The following is a 23,842-nucleotide window of genomic DNA, read 5'->3' as shown; positions in this document are numbered from 1 at the left end:
TGTTCAAGGCCCAGAAACGCAGTAAGGACATGGTTAAAATAGTCCATCGTGTACTCTCCTGAACGCGCGTCAAGGACTGACACGGAAGAGAAAAAATCATTGAATAAAGTCGTGGGTTTTTTTTGTTTTCTTTGCACACAAAATGTATTCTCGTAGCTTCATAACAATAAGGTTGAACCACTGATGTCACATGGACTAATTTAATGATGTCACTCTTTACTACCTTTCTGGGCCTTGAACATGTCAGTTGCGTTGCTGTCTATGCAGGTTCAGAAAGCTCTTGTATTTCATCAGAAATATCTTAATTTGTGTTCCGAAGATGAATGAAGGTCTTACGGGTTTGGAACAACATGAGGGTTAGTAATTAATGACAGAATTTTCATTTTTGGGTGAACTAACCCTTTAAACCTGTAAATATAACCACACAAAATATAAAAAATGACTCGTACTACATTAAATAGGGTTTCAGTGAAAACAAAAATAAATATGGTTTGAGCCTTTTATATTGTTTTATGCCATAAATTATTATTTTATTTACTTATTTTACTTTGGGTCATATTCATTCATCTCATTTAAATAATTATTAGCACAACTTAGGCAGTTTCATTTCATTATCATTATTTATTTGAAAGACTTTTAGTACTTTTATTTTTATTTATTTTAGTACTTTAATACTTGATGTCAAAAGTTAAATCGGTTTTAAAAATTTGTAAAAGTTAAAGAGGTTTAGATCCACTGTTATCAAGTGAAATTTATTCATAAATGTATAATGCGTTACTAAATGTGATTATATAAGATATAAAAAAACAAAGCCTATATTTAAAGGGGTCATATGATGTTGCTAAAAAGAACATTATTTTGTGTATTTGGTGTAATGAAATGTGTTTATGCGGTTTAAGGTTCAAAAAACACATTATTTTCCCTTTTGGAAGGCCAAACAAAGTAGTTTCGCTTTCACAACGAAACACACAGCATCTTCACAACATGGCGGTGGCAGGCTGGCAGCAACAATAAAGTTACGCATTCTTTCTTTGAGTGAACATTTGGGCAGCATTATGCAAATCTTCCCACATCGTGACGTAGACATGTGGGGGCGTGTTTAAACAAGGCTTTTTAGGAGGGCGTGGATGAGTCTTAACTTTTATAAAGAATATCTCTTTGGGTTTGAGACTTTAGTCTTTGCAACTTTAGGGATCTTATCTATTCACGAACAACTTGTAACACTCCAAAGAGAACGTAAACATGAAATCTCATCATATGACCCCTTTAAAAAAACTGTTTTTCTAAAGTTCATCTTAGTAAAGTAACATATTAACATCTGTTAACATGCTTCAGGTGCCTCAAAGGACCACTTCCATATCCCCTGCACTGGTGAGAAAAAATTCTTCAGGGAATGGACCAGGAGGACTGGGACCGAGAACCGGAGCACATCTGATCCGAGCCAGGTATATTCCACTTTTCATTAACTTCTATCTTTCTTTTAAACTCATTTTACACATTTTATTGCAGATCAAGCTTGCCCTTGTGAATACTATGTTTTGTAAATAATTAAAACATTTAAATAATTAGAAATAATTATTAAATTATCCCAATAGGTACAACTACAATTGGAGTTTACAATACCAATGATTTTTTAAAATTAATTTTCTTTGTAATTACATGTTTTTATTTATCTATTACTCACAAACAGCATTTTCTGTCAGTATCCCGACAAATAAATAATGGAAAAAATATGTGAATAAATAAATGATTTTTCCTGAGACTTGCACCTGTTTATCTCTATACTTTTGCTTTACTTTTGTCAAAAGTTGAGTTCAGTTTGAATGTGGCTTGTTTGAATGTGTCCTACCATTGGCACAGTAACCCAGACCTGCGGATTTCCATGGAGTCGGCTCTCCAGAGAACCAGCAGTGGTAGTTCTTCCAGTTCTAGCACGCCCAGCTCTCAGGGAGGCTCCAGCGAGAGGAACCTGGTGGGAGGTGAGAGACCCTCTGGAATATTCTCTCAGTCTGAGCACCTGCACTAGGGAGTCTTGACGTTCGATTGTCTCCACAGGCTCCAGTAAACCTGAGGGATCCCCAGCAGTGTCCCAAGAATCCAAGCCCAAAACCCAGGAGGAGAACAGGGAGGTGACCAGACCCAGCCGACCAGCGGTGAGAAACACATTTCCCAGAGTCCACAGTTTAACTGTGCTGCAAATGTTTCTGCTTTCACAGGACTGCTTTCTGAGACCAAGATAAGCCTTAAATGAAAACATCTAAGCCTGAAATAACTTCTTTTCAAGATTTCTTAAAACAGCTTCTTTTTAAGATCTGCACAGCTGTTGGTGTTCTTTCCAAACATGATGTTTTTACCATCAATTAAGTACCCCATTAAATCAAAAATACAGTTTTGTTGCTTTCAGTCAATACCTTTTAGCTTTTAAATCACCTATATGCTAGATGTGTTTTATAAAAGCCATTAAATATTCCTCACCCAAACAGGAAGTACGTCAACACAGCGATTTTATGGGGTCTTTAATATATCACTAGTAAATCAAGTCTCATTTGAGCTAACCTACTCATAACCTTTCCATAACCTTTAGCTAGCTTAGATATGTAGCTGTTCGCACTTGGCTCGAAGTTGAAAAGATTGTGTGCCGCTTTGTGTTACTAACCATTTTCTCATCTAACATTTTGTCTAATCCGCTCAATTGTTCTTCCACGCGTGGTTCTCTATGGTCGATTCTCTTTCTCCAGAGTTATAAGAAAGCCGTAGATGAGGTTAGTGACATCTGCTCACTTCATCTCTCTCTGCCCATATTCGTGCTCCTTACATTCAAGCACTCGTTCGCTGTCTGTCTCATCTATTTCTGTCACACGCCCTCTCATGTCTTCAATCGTTCTCTCATCAATATTTCACGCCATCTCTCATTCCTTAACTCCCCTCCAATCTTTCTGTCTGTCGCTCTCTTTCACAGCTTCAGACGCCGTGTCAGTCACCATCATTAGCTGCACATTTCTCCATCGCACCAATTTGTCACAGTTCACAGTGTCAGTAATCCTTGACACCTTCTCAGAGTTTTCACTGTTACCTAGGCTACATCTGTCTTAGGCCACAAAAAAGTGATTTTTTGTTTTGTTTAGAAGTAATGTTACATTTAGGGGTAAAAGAAGGGACTGGAAATTATGTAGCTTTTTTTAAAGGGATAGTTCACCCAAAAATGAAAATTCTGTCATTAATTACTCACCCTCATGCCGTTCCAAATGATGTCCTTACTACCTTTCTGGGCCTTGAACGTGGTAGTTGCGTTGCTATCTATGCAGGGTCAAAAATATCAGTTTCATCAAAAATATCTTAATTAGTCTTCTGAAGATGAACAAAGGCCTTATGGATTTGGAACGACATGAGGAATGAGTAATTAATGACCGAATTTTCATTTTTGGCTCAACTATCCCTTTAAGGTTAATTAATTCTGCAACTCTTTAATAATAATAACTTTAATCAATTTAATCGGCAGACCTATTATTTAATTTGTCATGAATAAAAACAAGGCAGTGAGGGATAGAAGTACAGAGAATTCAGTTATCATTCTTAGCCAGAAACGTTTTCATAAATGCATTGTTGTATTCAATACAGACAGACGAGTTATACAAATTTGTGGAAGTTATTTGTAAAACCGCTCCTGCTTGAATTGTCACATTCATTTCAAGTCAAATCAAGTTTCTTCAAAAATCATTCACAAAGCCATTATTACATAAATTGATGCAACAAAGTCAATGTGAGCTGTAAAGCAGTACGAAATTGTGTAAATCATTCGTAGAATATTTTTTGCATAAATTGTCGCAATCAAGTCATTGTGAGTGAACAAGACAATCGAAATTAATGCAAGTCTTGCATTTACCTCAGATGAGCAGAATGTGCTTGTTTAAATTCGTAAAACTATTCTTTCGTAAATTGTTACATTTAGATCAATGTGAGCAGATGATCAAAACTCATTTCTGTTAAAGTTGTTTGTATAAACCATATTTACAAATATTGTCACATTCTGTTCAATGCGTCAACTTGTGCGAGAAAGATTTAGCGAACAGTTTACAAAGAAAATTTTTTAATCAGCTGCAAAATCATTTTAGTTCTGGATGACGGACAGTTTTTCGCAAACCATATTTCCTAGGTTTTGTGACCATGTATGTTTGTGGATAGACATTTTCGTCAACTGACACCCAGGTAGTCAACGGTACGACATATTGAATGTAATGTGCTTCTGTTCCTCACAACTTTTTAATTTGTGTCTAATATGATGAGATTATTGCTCTAGCTTGTATATTCAGTCAAAAATTGAAATTCACATTTCATTTCAAGCATCAGTGTTTAAATATAATTGTGCAAGAGTTGACTTCTGGTTTCTCAATGGCGTTTTCTCTCTATCTGGCTGCCTGGTGGCCTGTCGACAGGAGGAGCTGGTAAGACAGAGCCAGAGCGGGAACTGCTGATTCCTACTAACCTTCTGCATGCAGGGCACAAGCCTCAGGAACAAACCCTAGTTCTGCTTCAGTTATTCAGTGTTCTGGTCTTGGTCTATTATTTCTCTGACTTGTGCACGTGATGGTTTATACAGTTGTGCATCATTCTTTGAAATGATGGCGGATGTTTTTATCCCACTTTCAGAGTTGATTTATAAAGCTTTATAAAATGTTTTAGTTAATTTGCTTATCTGTGATGTTTTGCTTATTTGTTTGTTTCTGGTAATCCCTTCGGTGCCATTTAAATGCATATCATCTTTGTGTCTTCCTCTAACTTCATTCCCTAAAGGACCTCACTGCTCTGGCCAAAGAACTCCGTGAGCTACGAACCAATGAGGAAACCAACCGGCCTCCCAGGAAAGTGATAGAGTATTCCTCATCCAGTGAGGAATCAGATAGCAGTGAGGAGGAGGATGGAGAAGGCGGGGCTCATGATGGAACTGTTCCCGTTAGTGATATTCCACGCATCATGTGAGTGTTTTCAAACATCAAAAATGTTTTTAGTCTTAGTGTTATTTTAGTATTACCTATATACTATTATAGCATTTATTAATGTTTTGAATTGGCTATTATTTTCGTATTTTCCGTTTATTTTAAGTTTTTGAAATTTGTGCTTTGACATTTTTATTCGTTTATTTTTCATAAATTTTTGTTTTAGAAAGTTTACTACTTCAACCTAAACATTTAAAGTAGGTGGCAAGGCAACATTTCTGGGAACATTTTCATTTAAGCTTTCATTTTTTCATCTAATATTTATATTTTATTGACATTTTAGATTTATTTCAAATAACGAAAATGGTTTATAATCTTTTTTTTTTTTGGTATTTAAAATAGAATACTTGCTGCTTACTATATTTATATGATACTGCCTGCTATTTTAAAAAGTAGAAACAGTTTATAGTATGTTAGTATTTTGAAATAGCCTGCATTGTGAGCTAGGGGTGGGCGATATACTGGTAGACACGATTAACTGGTAGAAATGTGTCAACCGGTTTTAAGATTTTAAGCAGTTGAAACGCAATCAGCAGCGAAAGAGAACTTATTTCCCTATATGCGCGTGCTGTCTAAGAGTTTCTGAGCACTGTCATAGAGTTGCGCGCACGTGAAGACGGTGCTCATATAGAGCACGGGAGTTATTTTTGCCACTTTATAAGCCTTGAATGGTTACATACACACACTTTTATGTGTCAAAAGGCCTGTCTTTGTAAGTATCCTCGTAAACATAGTAGGTCCTAAGTGAAACGGATGATAAAGAAAACACGTGTGCAACGGTATATTGAATCCGGGCAGCTCTTAAAGTGACAGCAGTTTAATATTTCTGCTGTCTTATCATTCAAGTTAATCAAACAGCAAAAGAGAGAAAATCTCTCACTGCTCTCGACTAAATCACTTTTGTAACTTTAACAGGAAGAAATATATATTTAATTTACACAGTAAAGAATATGCAGTGTTTTTATACATTTGATTACTTTATACAATGTATGTAGCATTTCTAATTTGTTCTACTCTAGTTTTTCGTCCTATTGTTTGTAATTAATTTCTTATGTAATCGCTGACAGTTTATTTGTCTTCAGTGAGCTTGAGTTTTGTTTTTTGTTTTAATTTAGGCTAGTATTAGTTTTTTGTGATATTGATGCTGGTGACAAACATTATTTCTATGATATCAAATATATTGATATCATGAAGACCTTATTTAAAGCAAAAACAACCATATCATGATATATATATTTTACCGTGAAATAAAATTACTTGTATCGTGATGTAAGATTTTGGTCATATCGCCCACCTCTATTGTGAACTGTAACTAATTTCAACTCAAAAAAGTTAAATTGTGTTCGCCAACCATTTCAAGGGGTCTTTAAAATGTCTTATAGAAAGGTTCATTATTTATTAGAAGTCTTTTTTTTTGCTCTATTCTCCCAACAGGCCTTCTGCTGGCCAGGGTGGCACCGACTCACTGGTCAACCAGGAGGATTCTCATGCCAATGATTCATTTGGCAAAAATTCACAAGACGGCACCCTGATGATGCGAGAGGTAGGTGCACCTACCTAGATAGGTTCTTTTCCCGGATAGCAAAAACTCCTACACTCATTCCTCTAGTGTGTCACAGTTTTATTTCTCTTTAAGTTTACCAACTCATGTTTATTTTTGCCTTGGTTAAGCCTTAATTTTATTGGGTTATATTTTGGTGTTTCTTTCACATCTTTTGCTTCTGAATTCTCCAACAAAATCTCTGATCAAGCTCGCCTCACACTTGCTGACAGAGGCACGCTCTGTGCGTTTCCCAAATATCTCTGCAAGATGGCTTAGCCATGCAAGGGGCCTGCAGTAGTGTAGCCCTACTCCTCTTTCTGTTCCTCTCTGCAGACGTTTTGGGAAAGCAAGCTCGGTCATGCCGAGAGCAATGGTTTCCCCTGTAACTCCAATCTGCCTGATCTAGTGCAGCAAAGCCACTCGCCTGGCGAGGGCCCTGGGCGGCTTTCTAGTGGGCTGGACCTGGACTCTGTGGCTGAAGTAGGTGATAGACAAGCCTGTTAGAGCCACCCTGTACTCCAACCCTCAAATTTCTAACCTGACACATCTAATCCATTCCTATTCGATTCAGATGCACATGTTTATCTGGCTGTAGATGCACAGAAGCCCAGATCTCTTCATAACTCACATTGCTTTTCTTGGTTTTACTTCTTTTCTGTTTGGTTCTTATTTGTTCTCCTTATTTCATTTACTATCATTTAGAGCTTACATTTTTTGAAACATTGAAACATGTGGGACCGCAGCCAGTCAATAAGATGCTTTCTCCCCTTTGCCCCATTTCCCTTCTCTTATGTGCCTTGATTTTGTGCTCTCACTGCAAAAAAAGAAGATAAATTAATAATCAGTATTTTTCTTATTTTTTGTGGGGAAAAAAAAGAATCAAAACATCCTTTTAACAAGATTAATTCATTAAAAAATGTGTAACATATCCATTTAAAAGTTTGGGGTCAGTAATATTATTTTTTAATCTCATGGCTAACCAAGGCTGCATTTATTTGATAAATAAATGAAAAATTTACAAATGAAAAAAGAAATTTTACAGACCCCAAACTTTTGAACAGTTGTTACATTTTGAAATAAATTAATAAGAAAAAATGTCATGCATATATATACTGGAAAACAAGACAAAATACTGATTGCAAAAAAGACTGAAGTGCTTGCTTTTCCTGCTAACATGTTACAATCAAAGGACTGTTCTAACTGCGGACAAAACTCTGCACGTTGCAGTTAGTTCATACTAGAAATGCTTGCATTTGCTGCCTACAATCAGTCATTAGAAGACACCATTTGTATGTTTTGTGGATGCTTGTTTCTCACTCCTGATTCTCCACGTTGACAGTTTGGGATGGGGAGCGGGTCCAAAGCCTCCTTCACTCCTTTTGTGGACCCACGAGTGTATCAGACCTCCCCCACAGAGGACGATGAGGACAACCCTGCCTCAGGTGTCTAATTTACCTCTTATCCCCTTTTCTGTTGAAAAAGTGCCAGTGCTGGTGCCTTTCTCCACAGTAGAAATGCTCAGATTAGGCACTGACTCTGGCATTAACACACTGTTGGTAAAAAAGGGTACTAATGTTTAGCTTGCTTAATATGATGATAAACTGCAAAGAATATTTTTGACTTTTTGTTTGGTCACACAGCTCATTTTACAGATGAACTCCTACGGCAGGAACAGGAACAAGCTCGACTAAATGAGGCTCGGAAAATATCTGTTGTTAATGTCAATCCCACCAATATCAGGCCACACAGTGACACACCGGAAATCCGCAAGTACAAGAAGCGCTTCAACTCTGAGATCCTGTGTGCGGCACTATGGGGTGAGTCTAAACTTTTTCTGACTTTGTACTCAATGACTGTTAGAATATTTTCTTTGTGTCTATATTGCTTGTGTGGATGTACAAAACTACTTGTTATATGTAAAGCGACCTTGAGCTACGGAAAGGCGCTATATAAATAAAAATAAACTTCTTCAAATGAAAGTAGCATAAATGCCTTGCCTTCATATCACTTCAGATCCATATTATAAACTACAAATCGTTTTTACATTACGTTTGTTTGCTGTAGGAGTGAATCTGTTGGTAGGAACAGAAAATGGGCTCATGTTACTAGATCGCAGTGGCCAGGGCAAAGTCTACAATCTGATCAACCGCAGGCGCTTTCAGCAGATGGAAGTTCTGGAGGGTCTCAATGTCCTGGTCACCATATCAGGTGAGTTCATCATCAGCTCACTAGTTGTCTGTACAAAGATCTGTTTTATGTTGTTGGTTTTGTTAGATCTGTGTATTATCTGTTTGTAATGAGTGGTTCATACTTCCTCTTTTTTTTTTTTTGTAGGCAAAAAAAATAAACTGAGGGTCTACTATCTGTCATGGCTTAGAAACAGGATACTTCACAATGACCCTGAGGTAGAAAAAAAACAAGGGTGGATTACCGTTGGTGACCTAGAGGGATGTGTCCATTATAAAGTCGGTATGTCCTTTGGTCTATTTGCCCGAATAATTGTTTTAATACCTGAATAACTACAGAAAAAAAATATCAAAATATATAGTGACTAATGGGTTTTCATTTACTTATTAATAAAGTAAAAAAATTGTAAACATAGTTAAATATCAAATAAATCTCATATATAACCATATTTGTAAAATGTGTGCATATGTATCTGTTTTTTTTTTTTTTTTTACTTATTTTTTATTACAAATATCTATTAGGGGTGGGGGAAAAATCGACACAGCATGGTATCAAAATATTTTCCGCGGCAATACTGTATCGATACACGGACGCCAAGTATCGATCTTTTATTATACTATTTGGTAGAATAATAAATTCAATTTCTTTACAGCCCACTAGATGGTGGTGTTGAGTTTTTTCTGGTGAGGTCAGCTGGGTCACCTTCTGCGTGCAGTAAGTTAGTAAAATAAAGATGGCGGCATGCGGAAAGTTATCAGGAAAGCCCCGTCCACCTTTAAATTGGATGTAAGACTATGTTTTATTTATTTTATTTTATATATTTTAAATTTAACAGTAATTTACTTTACAATTTGCCTGTGTGTTTCGTGGTAAAAGCGAAACTACTTTGTTTGACCTTTCAAAAGAGGACACAACTAGAAATCAGTGGTTATGTTATATTTACAACACTGTTCCAGAACACTTCAACCCAAATATTCAGATGTGTGCAGCACATTTTACGGAGGACCGTTTCCTGAACCCGGGAGAGTAGACTAGAATGCAGTCTGTGCACAAAGGCTGTTTCTATAAGGTTGAGCAGTTCCAACTTTTGGAACTTTTTTTTCCAGCAGGTTTTTTTTTTTTTTTTAGATTTAGGCTAGTATTAGTTTTTGTGATATTGACACTGGTGACAAAAATGATTACATTTCTATGGTATCAAAAATTTTGATATCATAAAGACCTTATTTAAAGCAAAAATAACTATAACGTGATATAAGATTTTGGTCATATGCCCCACCCCTAATTTAGAGAGAGATACAGAGAATGTGGTTTATAAAATACTAATAATATTTTCACATGTATTTGTTATTTAACAGTCAAATATGAGAGGATTAAGTTCTTGGTGATTGCATTGAAGAATTCAGTGGAGATTTATGCCTGGGCTCCCAAACCCTACCACAAATTCATGGCTTTCAAGGTGAGACAGATGTTCGGTCCAGTGAGACCCCTTTACCCCCTTAAGAAAGAGCGTTTGTGTGTTAATTTTAAATGAACTGCATTACTTTAAAAGAAAAACAGGTCTTAGAACTTATTTGGCAGGGCAGAGCACAAAATGTGCAAAATAAGTAGCTATTTTAGTACTTGTGACTAGTGCTGTGAGTGTGTTAGAGAACACCTGCACAGTGCATATTTCTTTGGGAATACTGTATATTGTGCTTTCAGTGTCTCTTCTGTCTCTCCAAAGTCTTTCACAGATCTTCAGCACAAGCCTATGCTTGTGGACCTGACGGTGGAGGAGGGTCAGCGGTTAAAGGTTATCTATGGCTCCAGCGTTGGTTTTCACGTGATAGATGTCGACTCTGGGAATCCGTACGATATCTACATTCCGTCCCACGTAAGTGATGACAGGCCGAGCGGAGGCAGCTCTCCCCTCCTTACCCTGATCCTAAGGGACTTTAAATAGGACGTCTCCTCTCTGGGGACACTGCGATGCACTGTAGTGTTGATGTCTGCATCACATATGTGCCTTTTAATTACAGACAGGGTCCAAATTTAACACTAAAACCAAATGCAAGTAAAACCTGGTTTTGATGAGAAAAATAAAACGCTTCCCAGTTGGGTGTTAACTTTTAGCTATTTATACTTCCACACATAAATATTCAAAGCAATTGTCTTTTAACAACTTTTTTAGTTTATATAACATTTTTTTTGTTTATTATAATAAATGTATCTTAACTTTTTATTAGCTTAATAAAGTACTTAAAAGGTATCGTTTTGTCCATTTATCCAGAAAAACATATATTAGGTAAAATATATGTCTAAAATATACATTACTGGTCAAAAGTTTGGAATAATTACGAATTTTTATTGTTTTTGAAACGTCTCTTATGCTCAGCAAGGCTGCATTTATTTGATTAAAAAAAGAAGGAAAAACAGTAATATTGTGAAATATTATTACTAATATTATTATTTAATAATAACATTAATAAATTTTGTTTTCTATTTCAATATATTTAAAATGTATTTTATTGATGTGGTTGCAAAGCTGACTTTCTAGCATCAATTACTTCAGGAATCAAAATATTACTTTTTTTTTTTTTCTTAATTATTCTAAACTTTTAAACTGTAGTATGGGAAACTCAAACATGATGTGCTTTTGTATATGGTGCTGCCACTATGACCTGTAATGTTTGTCACAAGATTTAGCTGCTTTCTTTATGCAATATTTATTTTAAATATAAATAAGAATAAATACATTTAATTAATAATAATGAATATATATATTAGTAATAAAAACCATTCAAATGTTAATTTTGGACCCTGGTTACACAGTTTAGAGCAACACGTATGAATGTTCTGTGTGCAGATGAATGGTTATGAAGTTGACTAAAACAGATTTCATTACACTGCACGTAACTGCCATGATTGTTCTAACATTGTCAAGTGTGATAGAAAAGTATCTCCACTGTAAGAAGAAAACATGTCCCCGATCTCCGACCTTTGACAAACCAAACACGTGCACGAACCAAAGCAGCCAAACCGTTCCGATGCGGTCGAGCGGAGGGCAGGAGTCTCGATTGTTGCAGCAGTTTCTCGAAGGGAGAAGCTCTGGCCACCCTCAGCACGAGACATGACTGACAGGGCCGCCCGGGGGAGGGGGTAGAGCGTCACCTAGTGGGGAATGTTTTGCACTACGGCTCGTTTTTGTCACCCCAAGGCTCATCTGCGCCCACCCCTCCCTTCCCAGATTCAGGGCAGTGTTACCGCTCACGCCATTGTGGTGCTTCCCAAGACCGACGGCATGGAGATGCTTCTGTGTTATGAAGATGAGGGAGTCTATGTGAACACATACGGCAGAATCATTAAAGACGTGGTGCTCCAGTGGGGAGAGATGCCCACCTCTGTTGGTAGGTTTTGGTTGTTTATTTCACACAAAAAGCTCCTGTTCTCCTTCTAGAGCCCTGATGGCGGTCTGTGCGAGAGCACTCGACCGTCCCCGACACCCCTCAGAATCTGAATCGGTCCTCTCACACAAACACGCATGTCTTTGTCCACTCATTGCTCTTCTATCTTTCCTGTCCCTCACTTAACTAGACGATTGAGCCGCCCCACCCCGGCCCACCTAGACTAATCCCTGACACAGAGTGAAATGTTTGTCTGTATGTGTAGCACATCTTCTTGTGTACTGTTTTGTTTACCCTGTTAACCCAGTATAAGTCTTTGTTATTAATAACCTTTAATCTGATTTCCTTTCTGAGCAAAAGCCCAAGATTTGACCGTGGGGATTGTTTCATATCATCCTTGGGTGAATCTCATAAAAAAAAATGTCTGGGTGATATTTCACTTTAAAATCAGAATAAAAAACATTAAGCCCATTTTAGGACCATGTTTTAACTGGAAAAGGTTAATTTGAAAATTTGGCTTTTCATGCTAAAATAATTTCTTATTTCTTCCTTTTGTTTTTAGAGTGAAATGTGATCCGTTTTTTCGAGATTTACACAAAACTATATATTTTCTAGTCAGTATATTTAAATTGACTCTAACTTTTAGAAAATTATTCGAGCCTGTTTTAGGACATTATGATATTTTGCTATTATCATATGCAAAAAAAAATGTGTTTAATTGTCATTTTAAAAAAAGACTCTCAACGCAAAAAATATTGGGCCTAAAATATGCTTGATTTTCTTCATATTATTTTTTTGCTCTTGATTTTGGGGTGGAAGGTAACCTGTTTTCTTGAGATTTACTTACAACAATTTTTTTTCCTATTCGATTTATTTAAATCGATTTTGGGTGAAGAAAATTATTAGAGCCCATTTTTAGGACCCTCAAGATTTTTTGCATTCTCATATCCTTATGCAAATGGACAGATGCTTAATAATCATCATCAAAAAATAATTTCACGATGCAAAAAATCTCGGTCCTAAAATATGCCTGATTTTTCTTCATGCAAAAATATAATTTCCAATATTTTCTCTTGATTTTGGGGGTGAAGTGTGAACCGTTTTCATTAGATTTACCCAAAATAAAAAATTTCTATCCAACATATTTAATTAATTGTTTTACATTTAACCAGGACAAAGAGACCATCATCAGTTTCAGTGTAATTATTGTTGTCTTTTTAGATGTAAATATTGGTGTCTTTCAGCTCTTGCTTTACCACAATCATGCATCAGATATTGTGCCATGTGTCTCTAAAATTAATTTCCAGCTTTAATGTTTGTTTGTATACATGTTTTCATCTCTCATCCGTGCAGAATGTTAATGTTGTCATTTAGATGTCTTTTGTCATTTGTTGGCTGATACTGAGGGTTCAGATGTAGACCAGCAGCCGCCCACCCCCTCAGTTCTGAACAAATTAATGTTTCAGCCAAATTATGTTCAACTCTTCAGTGATTCTGCACTCATAACAGAGTAAAATTCATAACTCATGCATTTTCTACACAAGATATCAGCAGCAAAGGAAGTCAAAACAACCAGATCATTATTATCTCTATGAAGAGCTCTAAATAAGCCACAGGAAGTCCTCGGAAAAAGTTCATGTTAGTATCCAAAGAGCTCTGGAACTGGATGCTAGTTCCTAGTACTCTTGATGGCAAAAGGATAATTAGAAAATGAAAGATTAATAATATCCATAACCACTGGTACTTCAATCATGATTTAATTTGTGATGCTCAGAAACTGCTGCAATAATGACCTCCTGATGTGGGGTGGCTTTGGCAGGCTTGTTTTCATTGGATCTGGGCTAGTTTGGAGTTGCTGTTGGACGTCAGAAGTCGTTGATTAACGGGGTGTTCTGATGATGTACTGCATTTGGTGTCAGCGCTCTCCTGTCACATTTTTCTTTTGTCTTTTGTATATATTCGCTACCTTCCCCCTCCCCTTCTGCAGCCTACATCCACTCCAACCAGATCATGGGCTGGGGAGAGAAAGCCATTGAGATCCGCTCCGTGGAAACGGGACATCTCGACGGAGTTTTCATGCACAAGAGAGCACAGCGACTGAAGTTCCTTTCGGAGAGAAACGATAAAGTACGTTACCACCATGATGCAACATGCAACTTGCCCATGCATGATCTTACTGTTACTTTTTACTCTCTCTGTTTTTGGTTACAATTAACTATATTTAAAAATTAAACACTTCACTTTTAAATTATGTGGGTCTTTCTATGGGTCAAAGACACGACACACTAGGTTTGTTTGTTAATTTTTTTTATGTCATTTATTATTTTATTAATTTTCATTATTATATTTCTCTTTTTTGGTACAGTTAACAATATTTCAAATTTAAACACTACACCTTTAAATTAAGTGAGTCTTCATGGGTGAATGACATGATGCTTATTTTGTTTGTTTGTTTTTTTAAATTTATTTAGCATTCATTTATAATGTATTATTTTATTCTTTTTTGTTTTTTAAATGCTAGATTGAGATACCTGTCCTGATATGATAATGACGAAAAATAGCTCGTAAAAAAATGAAATTCATGACATAATCTATTATTTAGTAGAAAATATATATTTTTTAAAAAGTGGTATTTATAAAGCAAATAGTATTTCTATAAAAACAATTATATAAAACATAATATTTCTATAAAAATATATATATTTTTTTACCTTCAATACTCAATACTTTATTGAATATAATGAACAAGGTATGTACGTTCATGTAATATAATCACGTAATTAACTTTTATGATCAAATGTAATCAAATGTAAGTAAAGTATGTTATTACATTTTACTTGATTTTTATACTACCACGACATTTAAAATTGTAACTGTCATAAATTTATTTATTTTTTTGTAAATAGTAATTTTCAAAATTATAAACCAACTGTGAACTTCTGTGTTTGTGTTTTAAACTTTCAAAAGTTTTTTTTTATTTTATTTTTTTATCATGGATGCGTCATTGACCCATGTAGTGGATAACTTAAATTGATAAGTGTTTTAGTATCATTGATATACTATTATACTATTACTATTATTTGATCAATAATTTAAATTAGTGTTTAGTGTTTATTTTATATTTTCTGTTTGATTTTAATTTAAATGTTTTATTTTGTTGTGTTTTTGTCATTTTATTAGTTAAAAAAATAAAATACTGTAATGTATGTTTTTTAGTTATAGTACATCAAGTTAAACTAAATGAAAGTGAGAAATATTGCCTTGGCAACTAGCTGAAATAAAATACCTGAAAATAAGTCTGATTGGAAATTGAATGTAGACAGCCAAGGCAGTAGATTGTAAGAGTTTGATCCTTTGAATATGAATAATAGGCAATATAATAACGTCCATTCCTTCATTCTGGAACTCTTTTCTTTGTCGCAGGTGTTCTTTGCCTCAGTCAGATCAGGAGGCAGCAGCCAAGTTTTCTTCATGACCTTGAACAGAAACTCCATGATGAATTGGTAATTCATCCCCGCCCTTCCCTGCATTGTATCTGTGGACCTTTTCTACTTTATTGAAAAGTGTGAAAAAAGGAAAGACAGGAAAATCCAGGTGCGCTGGATAATCTGGCAGACGGCAAAAAGACCAAACCTTACTGGGACCTTCTCAGAAGAGTCAAAGACAAACCCAAAATCCACACGCCCCCGCCAACAACAAGGGGCGCCGGAGGAGAAGAACAACCGGTCTGCATTATTTTTATGGCTCTTTTATTAACAAGCGTAGGGTTCTGGTGTTTTTGTCCTTACAAATCTCTATCTAGATTCTTCTGGAGGTGAAGACTGGAAATATGGGGAATAAGACCCACAGAGTAGAGTGAATATTTGTACTGTTAAGACACTTTTCGACAATAATTTATCACGGTTGCGCTGAACGTCAGTAAACCTCCCTTGCGGGATGAATCCATTGAGGCTGGTTTGTGTGATCAACCCTTTTTCTTTTTTATGTTTCAGCTTGGAATGCACACAGATGTTTGTTTCATGTGGATATCACTCTAATGTCTGATATTTAAGACTTGTATGATACTTTGCCACATTATGTTGGAGCAGACACACTTCGGGCTGTCCACAGAATGCCTTAAATATGAATTCGCAAAGCTGCTCGGTTTTATTTTCAAGTCCATAATATATTGATGTTTATGCATATTTCTGTAAGGAAAGGAAAATGCTACTTTTTTGGATGGAAATCGATGCCTGCTGATATGGATGTAGAACGGAACTATATAATGATTCTGAATATTCATACTGTGCATTCCTAGTTTTATCCCAAAGCTCTATAGTATTCACATTTGGAGCCTGTGGTTTGGCACTGTTTTCCTTGTGCTCAGGGAGATGGTGCTGTCGATCAGACCTTTTTTATATTAATTTCCATTGTCTTTACAACTTATGTTATGGGCGATTTAAAGGGATAGTTCACTCTAAAAATTTAAATTCTGTTCTCATGCCGTTCCAAAACTGTAAGACTTTTGTTCCTCAGTTACACATAAAACGAGAAGTTTATTAGACCGTTCAAGCTGCTCTCTTCCATACAATGAAAGTAATTGAATTGAAAGTAAATGAAATTACAGACAAAAAAAAAACATCATAAAAGTAATCAATGTGCACTGTATTTCTAGTTTCTGAAGCCATGTGATGTTTTGTGTGAGGAACAGGCTCAAAAAAGTTTTGGTCACAAATAACAGTCTGGACATTGACAAAAATATTCGAAAAACAATAAGGCGAGTCATTTTTTGGGTGTTTTACTGGCCCTATGAGAACTTGAATTTCCATATGGATTGGATTAGACCGTAATTTGTATTTAAGGGTGAAACTTGTCTGCAGAGATGATTCTGGAACGCTTTATCACCACAGTGCTAAGAAACAGTCTGAATACTTCAACTGACTGGTAAATACTACAGAGCTTTCTATTGAAACATAAAAAAGTACATTAAGATTCTGTTTAGAGTATCACAGTTTCTTTGTAAGCGTGTGTGTATGTGAATGAATGATGAGATGTAATGCTTTCCACCAATGATACAAAAATAACCATTAACATACCAGCAATCTCAATTGTTTTCGTATCAGGAGTAACACGTGTCATTAGAATAAGAATGAGTTTTTCTCATGACTTTCAGCAAAGTGCAATAAAGGCCAAGGGAATCGAGCCTGGTGAGTCGATTGCTCACCTCTCCTCATGATGGATCTCCAACTCTTTCTAGAGGGACATTCACTTCCACCCTCTGTAAATATCCACTTCCGTTTCGGAAAAGAGTCCTGCCTCCGAATCGAATGCATAGGAACTGTGAGGATGTGACAGAAATGTGCGATGCTGTTTGTGGTTCTGTAAGATCCACCTCCTCCTCTGTGTGAATCACATGAATCAGTGAACGAAGGGTAGTGTTTTGTGAGTAGAGCTTCCTTTTAGGCTACCTCGTTTCTGTTCACCTGTTGGATCGGGGGGGGTTAATTATTTGTTGTAATTAACAAATGTAAAATAAGGCTATGTTGTCGTTCCATGTAGATTCAGAGGTGATTTGAGTGTAGAGCGCCAGACAGAAATATTCAGAAATGGACACTTTAAAAAAATAATAATAATCTTGGTGCAATGTCTTGTGTAACAGCCAAATCAAGCCTACACTTCATATTAGGGTGATTCTTCAATTAGGGCAACTTTTCTTTTTTTTTTTTGGTCTCTAATTATTTTTTTCCCTTAAAGACATGTTCAGTTTATTTGTACTTTTTTATTTTTATAGCTTTTTTTAATTTTTTTATCCAATACTACTGTCATCACTGCCATGCCAAGAATTGTATTTTATCAATTAATTTTATGATTTTTTTTTTTTTAGACCAAGCACACAACTGACATTATTTCAAAATCCACTTGATAAGTTATATGAAACTGTTTAATGACGTTGCATTTTTAGGATTACACAAACACAAAAATGCCTCTAACTGCAGAATCGCACATTAATAGACTTGAAGTCCTTCCAAATGACGTGGCATTTTATTCAAATAGGTGGAATCATGAAATAACAGTCCTTTATATACTTTTATATATTTTCATTACAGTTCTGTAAGGGCAATAGAGTGTGAAATTCACTTGACACAACTAGGATCTTTTGAGACTTCATGTTTTTTGTCCATCAAACTGTGAACTGAGTGGATGTGTGTGTGCAGGTGGGAAATACTTATGGGGTCTTCCCATTCATTTTATCAACACGGCTGTGAGGTTGGTTGATTTCTTCATCTCTCATGCACCACCTTCAGTGGTGGAAAGTCTTTTGATGTGTGCTTGACCTCCTTTTCTTTCTTAATATGGACATTAATACTGTAAGTACATCCTTTATATTCAGGCTGAGCGAGTTGTTTTATTTCTGGATTTCTCTTATTTTTTGTGTATTAAAATTTGAGATTTATAGCACAACCGAGCATTCTGGATATCGGCTGTTATTTTTATGGTTGTTCCAGTGCGTGTGATTGGGTGTATGTGATTTAAACATACCGTTTTTGTTTTTTTAAAGCCTGTAAATGCACCAGTTAAAGAAGTAATACAGGCATTTGACACTAAAATGACAAAATGGTGAGGTTTTAAGATTACAAGCCTTCTGTTATAGACATTTGAAGCTGAAACTGGGCATATCATGTTTTGTTCTCAAAATATGCAGGCTGTAGTATTTTATAAATAGATTTTTAATGCTATTAAACTAGAGTTTTGTTCCAAATGCAACTTTAAATGTAGCCTGGACTTTTAAGAGGTGGTGATCTCATCTAATCTGTGCCTAGTCCATGTAGTGGGCGTTACATTTTATTGCTTACAATTTATTACATATTGTAAATCAACCAAACAACAAAGTCACTCAAATCCCCTTTGTGTCATCCACAAACCCCACAAAAGAGCTGAATCTTCTAAACCGAATGTTATGGTCGTAAAACTTTTTACAATCCAGTTTTCTTGATATCCTGATCCATTTTATTTATTGTTTTGTACAGTGCTTTAATGCTGGTATCTGTATTTAGAAAGCAGCAGTATTATTGCTGCTGCTTTTTTTAAAGTGATTGTTTTTTTTACTGTATTCTGGATTAGTTTGTCTTGGAGAAATCTATAATGTCAGAGATCCTTTAATATGAGTGCTTTATTTTACTTTTTTGTTTGTTTTCTAATTTTAATGCAGTATTCAGTACGGTTTCCTTGTGAAAAAAATTCACCTCTGATAACTGCAAAAATGTTATATCATAGGGTTGTTCGTGGATCTAGTCTTGTTAACCAATACTCAGTGTGTTTGTTTAAAGAGGAAAATCGCAGAGAGAAGACTGCATATCAAATGTGATGACAAAGCAGGTTGGTGGATCAGTCTAGAAAAGCTATAGCAATAATGAGCATTACTGATTTTATCAGTCTTCATGTTAGACCCTTTTCTACTTTGACTGAAACTCCAGTTTTTGATCTTATTCAGATGGAGTCGAGCGGTTCTGAAAGAGGAGAATGTGAAATGGAAAAATGGAAATTTCAGATTACTCACCCAGTGTGTTCATTTGCCACCTAAAACAGACAGTTTCTTTGCTTTTTAAAAAATAAATTGGCACATCAAACCAGACCATGTGTGCTGTTATATTTCATTTTTATAGTAGTTTCTGTAATATTATTTTATAATAGGAATTATAAATTAAATCACATATATAAAATAGATTGTATATTTTCATAATAATAATCCATCTATTGTGTTTCGTCATATGCAATTTGGACGTTTGTTATACAAGACTTTTTAACCAGTGTAATATTTAAGATATAGGCCTAATTCACTAAATTTACACTGAATTGACATTTCTGAACTAGTTGTTTCAATCCAACACAAGACCACTGCTAGAAAGCCTTTGTGTAACTGGAGTTTTGACTCATTTACAGAGTTATATTTATTATAGGCCTATTGTTTATTTTTTATTACTTGATTGAAATAGCCTACAAAACACGCCTCTCTCTATATGTATATATATATATAGCCTATACCTCTCTCTCTAGCCTATTGTCAGCCAAAAGTTTGGAATATGTTTTTAAAAGACGTCTGCACCAAGGCTGCATTTATTTATTAAAACATTAACATTGTGAAACGTTATTACAATTTTTAATAAGTGTTCCATTTTAATAGCCTATATTTTAAGATGTGATTTATTTCTGTTATGGCAAAGCTGAATTTTCAGCAGCCATTACTCCAGTCTTCAGAATCACATGATCCTTCAGAAAACATTTTGCAAGCATGAACTTAATTATTCTTCCCTTTTGGCAGGTGTACTGACGAAACGTGCTACCTATCAGATTGTGCTACCAAAAATATATTTACATTGTTTTAAAGGTCACATATTTTACACCTTTCTGGAGTTTTGTTTTAGGTTTTGATGTCCCTAAGAATATATATTTGCGGTATAAGTACCAAAACCCATCTCAATATATTTTTACAGCTCCTTTCTCAGGAGCTCTGCTAAGAACAGGTCGATTTTGGCCTGTCTAATTAATATTCATGAGCCTCTCTTCTGATTGGCCTGTTGTGTACTGAGTGACGCACGGCCAGGCCAACCACAGGTAACTAGGGTCAGCCGACGTCACAGCGCTAGCTGGAGGCAGCAAAACAAAGCCCCAAGTATAGGTCTCTGCAGGACAGTAATGGGAGTTACCAGATCGGGGTGTTTTTAGACCATGTTTCCTGACTGGCTGGCGTCATAGTGACGGTAGGTTTAGGGGTGGGGTTAGGTAAGGGGGATCATTTTGATTGCATGATCGAGAAACACCCTGCAGTTTGAAAACACACACAAATTCAGAAACGCCCATTTTTGCTCTGCAGAGACCTCAATCTCAGGGTTGGAACAAAACTCTGCAGGGCTCCGGCCCTCTAGGAATTGAGTTTGACACCCTTGGGGTAAGGGTAGGTTTAGGGTAGGGTAGGTATGGACATTTAAAAAAGCCTCAAACCACACGAATAAGATGCTGGTAGCACAATCTGATAGGTAGCATTTTTCGCTATCGTTTTGTGCTATCTATCTTTTTAATGGGAGGTAGCACAATCTGAACGGGTAGCACAAATCGTCAGAACACCGGCAGTGTGTATATGCATGCTGGCTAAAATTTCATTTGAAGCAGGGTTGCCAGGTTTTCACAGTAAAACCCGCCCAATTGCTACTCAAAACTAGCCCAATCGCGTTTCGACGGGGGTCCCCCATTAAAAATAACGTTCCGGAGTGTAAAATACACGTGCTTTGTCCGGGATGGGTGGGGTAGGTATGAAATTTTAAAAAAGCCTCAAACCACACGAATAAGATGCTGGTAGCACAATCTGATAGGTAGCATTTTTCGCTATCGTTTTGTGCTATCTATCTTTTTAATGGGAGGTAGCACAATCTCAACGGGTAGCACAAATCGTCAGAACACCGGCAGTGTGTATATGCATGCTGGCTAAAATTTCATTTGAAGCAGGGTTGCCAGGTTTTCACAGTAAAACCCGCCCAATTGCTACTCAAAACTAGCCCAATTTTTGGTGGGGTACCCCTGGTAAAAGTCGCCAAATGCACCTAAAGCTGGTTTGCCAACCGCCATAAAACGTCAAAGAAGAAGAAGAAGCGCTTAAGAGGCACTAAGCACAAACTACAGGCCCAGTCCATCCTCGCGTCTGCAGAAGAAGAGGAATCCCGCCCACTGTACGGATGCCGCATTAAAATTGGTCGCGCTTGCGCGTTGACGTTCCTTTTTTTTCTTGGAAGTAAGTGCTGCATGGAGCGTGTTTGAACTGTGACGAAAAATTACACGGAACTTTCCTGCCTCGGTGTTGTCTTTAAACCGCTGTCGAGCTCGAACGCGTGCGTCTTGCTGTTGAACGTAACCGGCTCGTCTTGAGAAAGCGCGTTGCGGTGGTTCTTTAAGGAGCGGCTCTTTAGTTCGCAGGCCGCGAGCACGAGGCCTTTCATCGCGCGCACTGACTTAACTGAAAAGAGGCACGTGAGGAACTTTGGCTAAACCGCACGAGACCCGTTTTCTCCGCTTTGTTTGTTACGTTATAGTTTGCCAGTCGTGGTTGTTGTTATATTATGTGTGTTTCAAATGTTATTTTGTTATACGGAACGGAAGAACGGGGCGTTAGCCTCTTAGCAGAGTTATTGATCAGCGGCGAAACCACGTTGACGTGAGCCATGCGAATTAGACCCGATTCGCGCGGTTTACTGTTCGCTTTTCTGTAAACAGTGACGTGGAATTAACGAGTTCCTCCGCTTATTGTTTTAGTGAGTGTTTCTGATTAAAACGCTATAACTTACATTAGCATACCATCTGGCCTGGTTCGGCGTGGTCTTTGTGTAAATTGACTGCAAAATAACGTCTGTAAAGTGTAATTTGAGGCTCGTTAAGTATTTTAACGACATAGTTGATAGCGTAAACAACCGTTAGTTGACGTTTGATCGAGTTTAGTCGTTAATTTGAATCGGATCCGTTATGTGGTGAAATTAGAGCAGCATGATGCGGCAGGTTTGGCTGCTAATGCAAACAAAAATCGATTTATGCTTTGTCGATTTTTAAGAGCTGTTGAACTTTTTAGTAAGTGGTTTATAGTAGACTACATTATCTTGAGCTATTAAGTTTGTAAGCCTGACTATAGCCAACTCGTACAGTGGAAAGTTTGCTCATTCACACGTGACTTAACCATGATGTTCTTATGTGTTTGAGACCATTTTAAAATTAAAACGTAAGTTAGTAATTTCCAACACGTCCCGTTTTTTCTTTTAGTGCCCCCTGTTTAGATCCCCATCATGGCAGATCCAGATCTTGATTTCACCAGCGGAGATGCCGGGGCTTCAACCACCTTCCCCATGCAGTGCAGCGCCCTGCGCAAGAACGGATTCGTGGTTCTGAAGGGTCGCCCTTGCAAAATTGTGGAAATGTCCACTTCTAAGACTGGCAAGCATGGTCATGCAAAGGTAATATTTTGATATCATTCTTTTGTATGGCTGTTTTTAACCTACTAGTGTTAGTTATTAGTGTCAAGTACTCCAATCTTTGTTTGCAGGTTCACCTGGTTGGAATTGACATTTTCTCAAATAAGAAGTATGAAGATATCTGCCCCTCCACCCACAACATGGACGTGCCTAACACCAAAAGAAATGACTACCAGGTGAGATGTGCATGGCTTTGTAAAATTCAAGCTTTATAGGGGGAAATTCACATGTAATATGCTTTCTAGTGGGAGTTCATGTACTTAATTTACCCTAAAGTTCTCCTGATACTTAGTTGTGTGTAATAAAGGCAAACTTTGGTAAACTCTCCCCAACATGGTGACTTTGGTCAGTTTATTCAGGATTTAGATATCACCATGCTTTCCATGATTGGTCCTGATTGCATTTAATGATGTTTTGGTCATTAATTAGCTGGAAAATTCAATTTGCTAATTTTAGGTACGGTGAACTGAAGTTATTGTTTTGTTGTGTGTTTGGAGCAATATTACAGACTTTGTGGGCTCTGCTGCTCTGTGTATGCTTTAATTTTATTATGTCCCAAGACCTGCGTGTGCCAGAAGGTGACCTGGGCAAAGAAATCGAAAGCAAATTTGCAGCTGGTGAAGAGATGTTGGTAAGTGCACCAGTTCGAATGAATGCATTTAGTCCTTTAGCTGTTTTTTTTGTCGTAGCTAGGGATGTGCGGGTCTAGTCGACTAAACGGTACAGCTCCTACTAGTCGACACTGAA

General features: G+C 36.6%; 2 protein-coding genes and 1 long non-coding RNA gene across 7 annotated transcripts in view; all 3 read left to right on the top strand.

Annotated features, from left to right (window-relative positions):
• LOC107725857 (TRAF2 and NCK-interacting protein kinase-like) overlaps positions 1–19,712 on the top strand; it is a 68,883-nt gene extending 49,171 nt beyond the window's left edge. For 2 of the 4 annotated variants that reach the window (XR_001638171.1, XR_001638170.1), the window contains 16 exons: positions 1,336–1,445; positions 1,861–1,979; positions 2,056–2,153; positions 4,792–4,973; positions 6,429–6,537; positions 6,871–7,017; positions 7,877–7,979; positions 8,178–8,354; positions 8,602–8,745; positions 8,872–9,006; positions 10,080–10,180; positions 10,448–10,597; positions 11,951–12,110; positions 14,095–14,234; positions 15,531–15,832; positions 19,415–19,712. Coding sequence is in view for 1 of the 4 variants with exons in the window: in XM_016535258.1 (XP_016390744.1) it covers positions 1,336–1,445; positions 1,861–1,979; positions 2,056–2,153; positions 2,739–2,762; positions 4,434–4,442; positions 4,792–4,973; positions 6,429–6,537; positions 6,871–7,017; positions 7,877–7,979; positions 8,178–8,354; positions 8,602–8,745; positions 8,872–9,006; positions 10,080–10,180; positions 10,448–10,597; positions 11,951–12,110; positions 14,095–14,234; positions 15,531–15,614 (1,992 nt within the window). In the remaining 3 variants the exon portion in view is untranslated. Of the gene's footprint in view, positions 1–1,335; positions 1,446–1,860; positions 1,980–2,055; positions 2,154–2,738; positions 2,763–4,433; positions 4,443–4,791; positions 4,974–6,428; positions 6,538–6,870; positions 7,018–7,876; positions 7,980–8,177; positions 8,355–8,601; positions 8,746–8,871; positions 9,007–10,079; positions 10,181–10,447; positions 10,598–11,950; positions 12,111–14,094; positions 14,235–15,530; positions 18,549–19,414 lie in introns of those variants that run through there. The other 2 variants (XR_001638169.1, XM_016535258.1) reach the window with 2 other exon arrangements.
• A 2,044-nt stretch (positions 19,713–21,756) lies between these two features.
• On the top strand, positions 21,757–23,325 carry LOC107725864 (eukaryotic translation initiation factor 5A-2-like). 2 transcript variants are annotated; one of them, XM_016535269.1, is made up of 3 exons: positions 21,757–21,870; positions 22,887–23,077; positions 23,167–23,325. In XM_016535269.1, the coding sequence occupies exons 2-3, from the start codon at positions 22,910–22,912 to the stop codon at positions 23,308–23,310; spliced, it is 312 nt and encodes a 103-aa protein (XP_016390755.1). In that variant the 5' UTR covers positions 21,757–21,870; positions 22,887–22,909; the 3' UTR covers positions 23,311–23,325. The 2 variants fall into 2 exon arrangements, with proteins under 2 accessions (XP_016390755.1, XP_016390756.1); XM_016535270.1 differs by lacking the exon at positions 21,757–21,870 and adding an exon at positions 21,877–22,102.
• Positions 23,326–23,652: 327 nt separating this feature from the next.
• Positions 23,653–23,842, top strand: part of LOC107725865 (uncharacterized) — a 10,598-nt gene continuing 10,408 nt past the window's right edge. Inside the window, exon 1 of the long non-coding RNA XR_001638173.1 lies at positions 23,653–23,726. This is a non-coding gene — a long non-coding RNA (uncharacterized LOC107725865). The remainder of the gene's footprint in view (positions 23,727–23,842) is intronic.

This window comes from Sinocyclocheilus rhinocerous, unplaced genomic scaffold (genome assembly GCF_001515625.1).
Source record: "Sinocyclocheilus rhinocerous isolate Xijiao unplaced genomic scaffold, SAMN03320098_v1.1 scaffold1508, whole genome shotgun sequence".
NCBI classification, from domain to species: domain Eukaryota; kingdom Metazoa; phylum Chordata; class Actinopteri; order Cypriniformes; family Cyprinidae; genus Sinocyclocheilus; species Sinocyclocheilus rhinocerous.
Note: the sequence above shows the minus strand (reverse complement) of the source record. Positions and strands in the feature narration are given on the sequence as shown.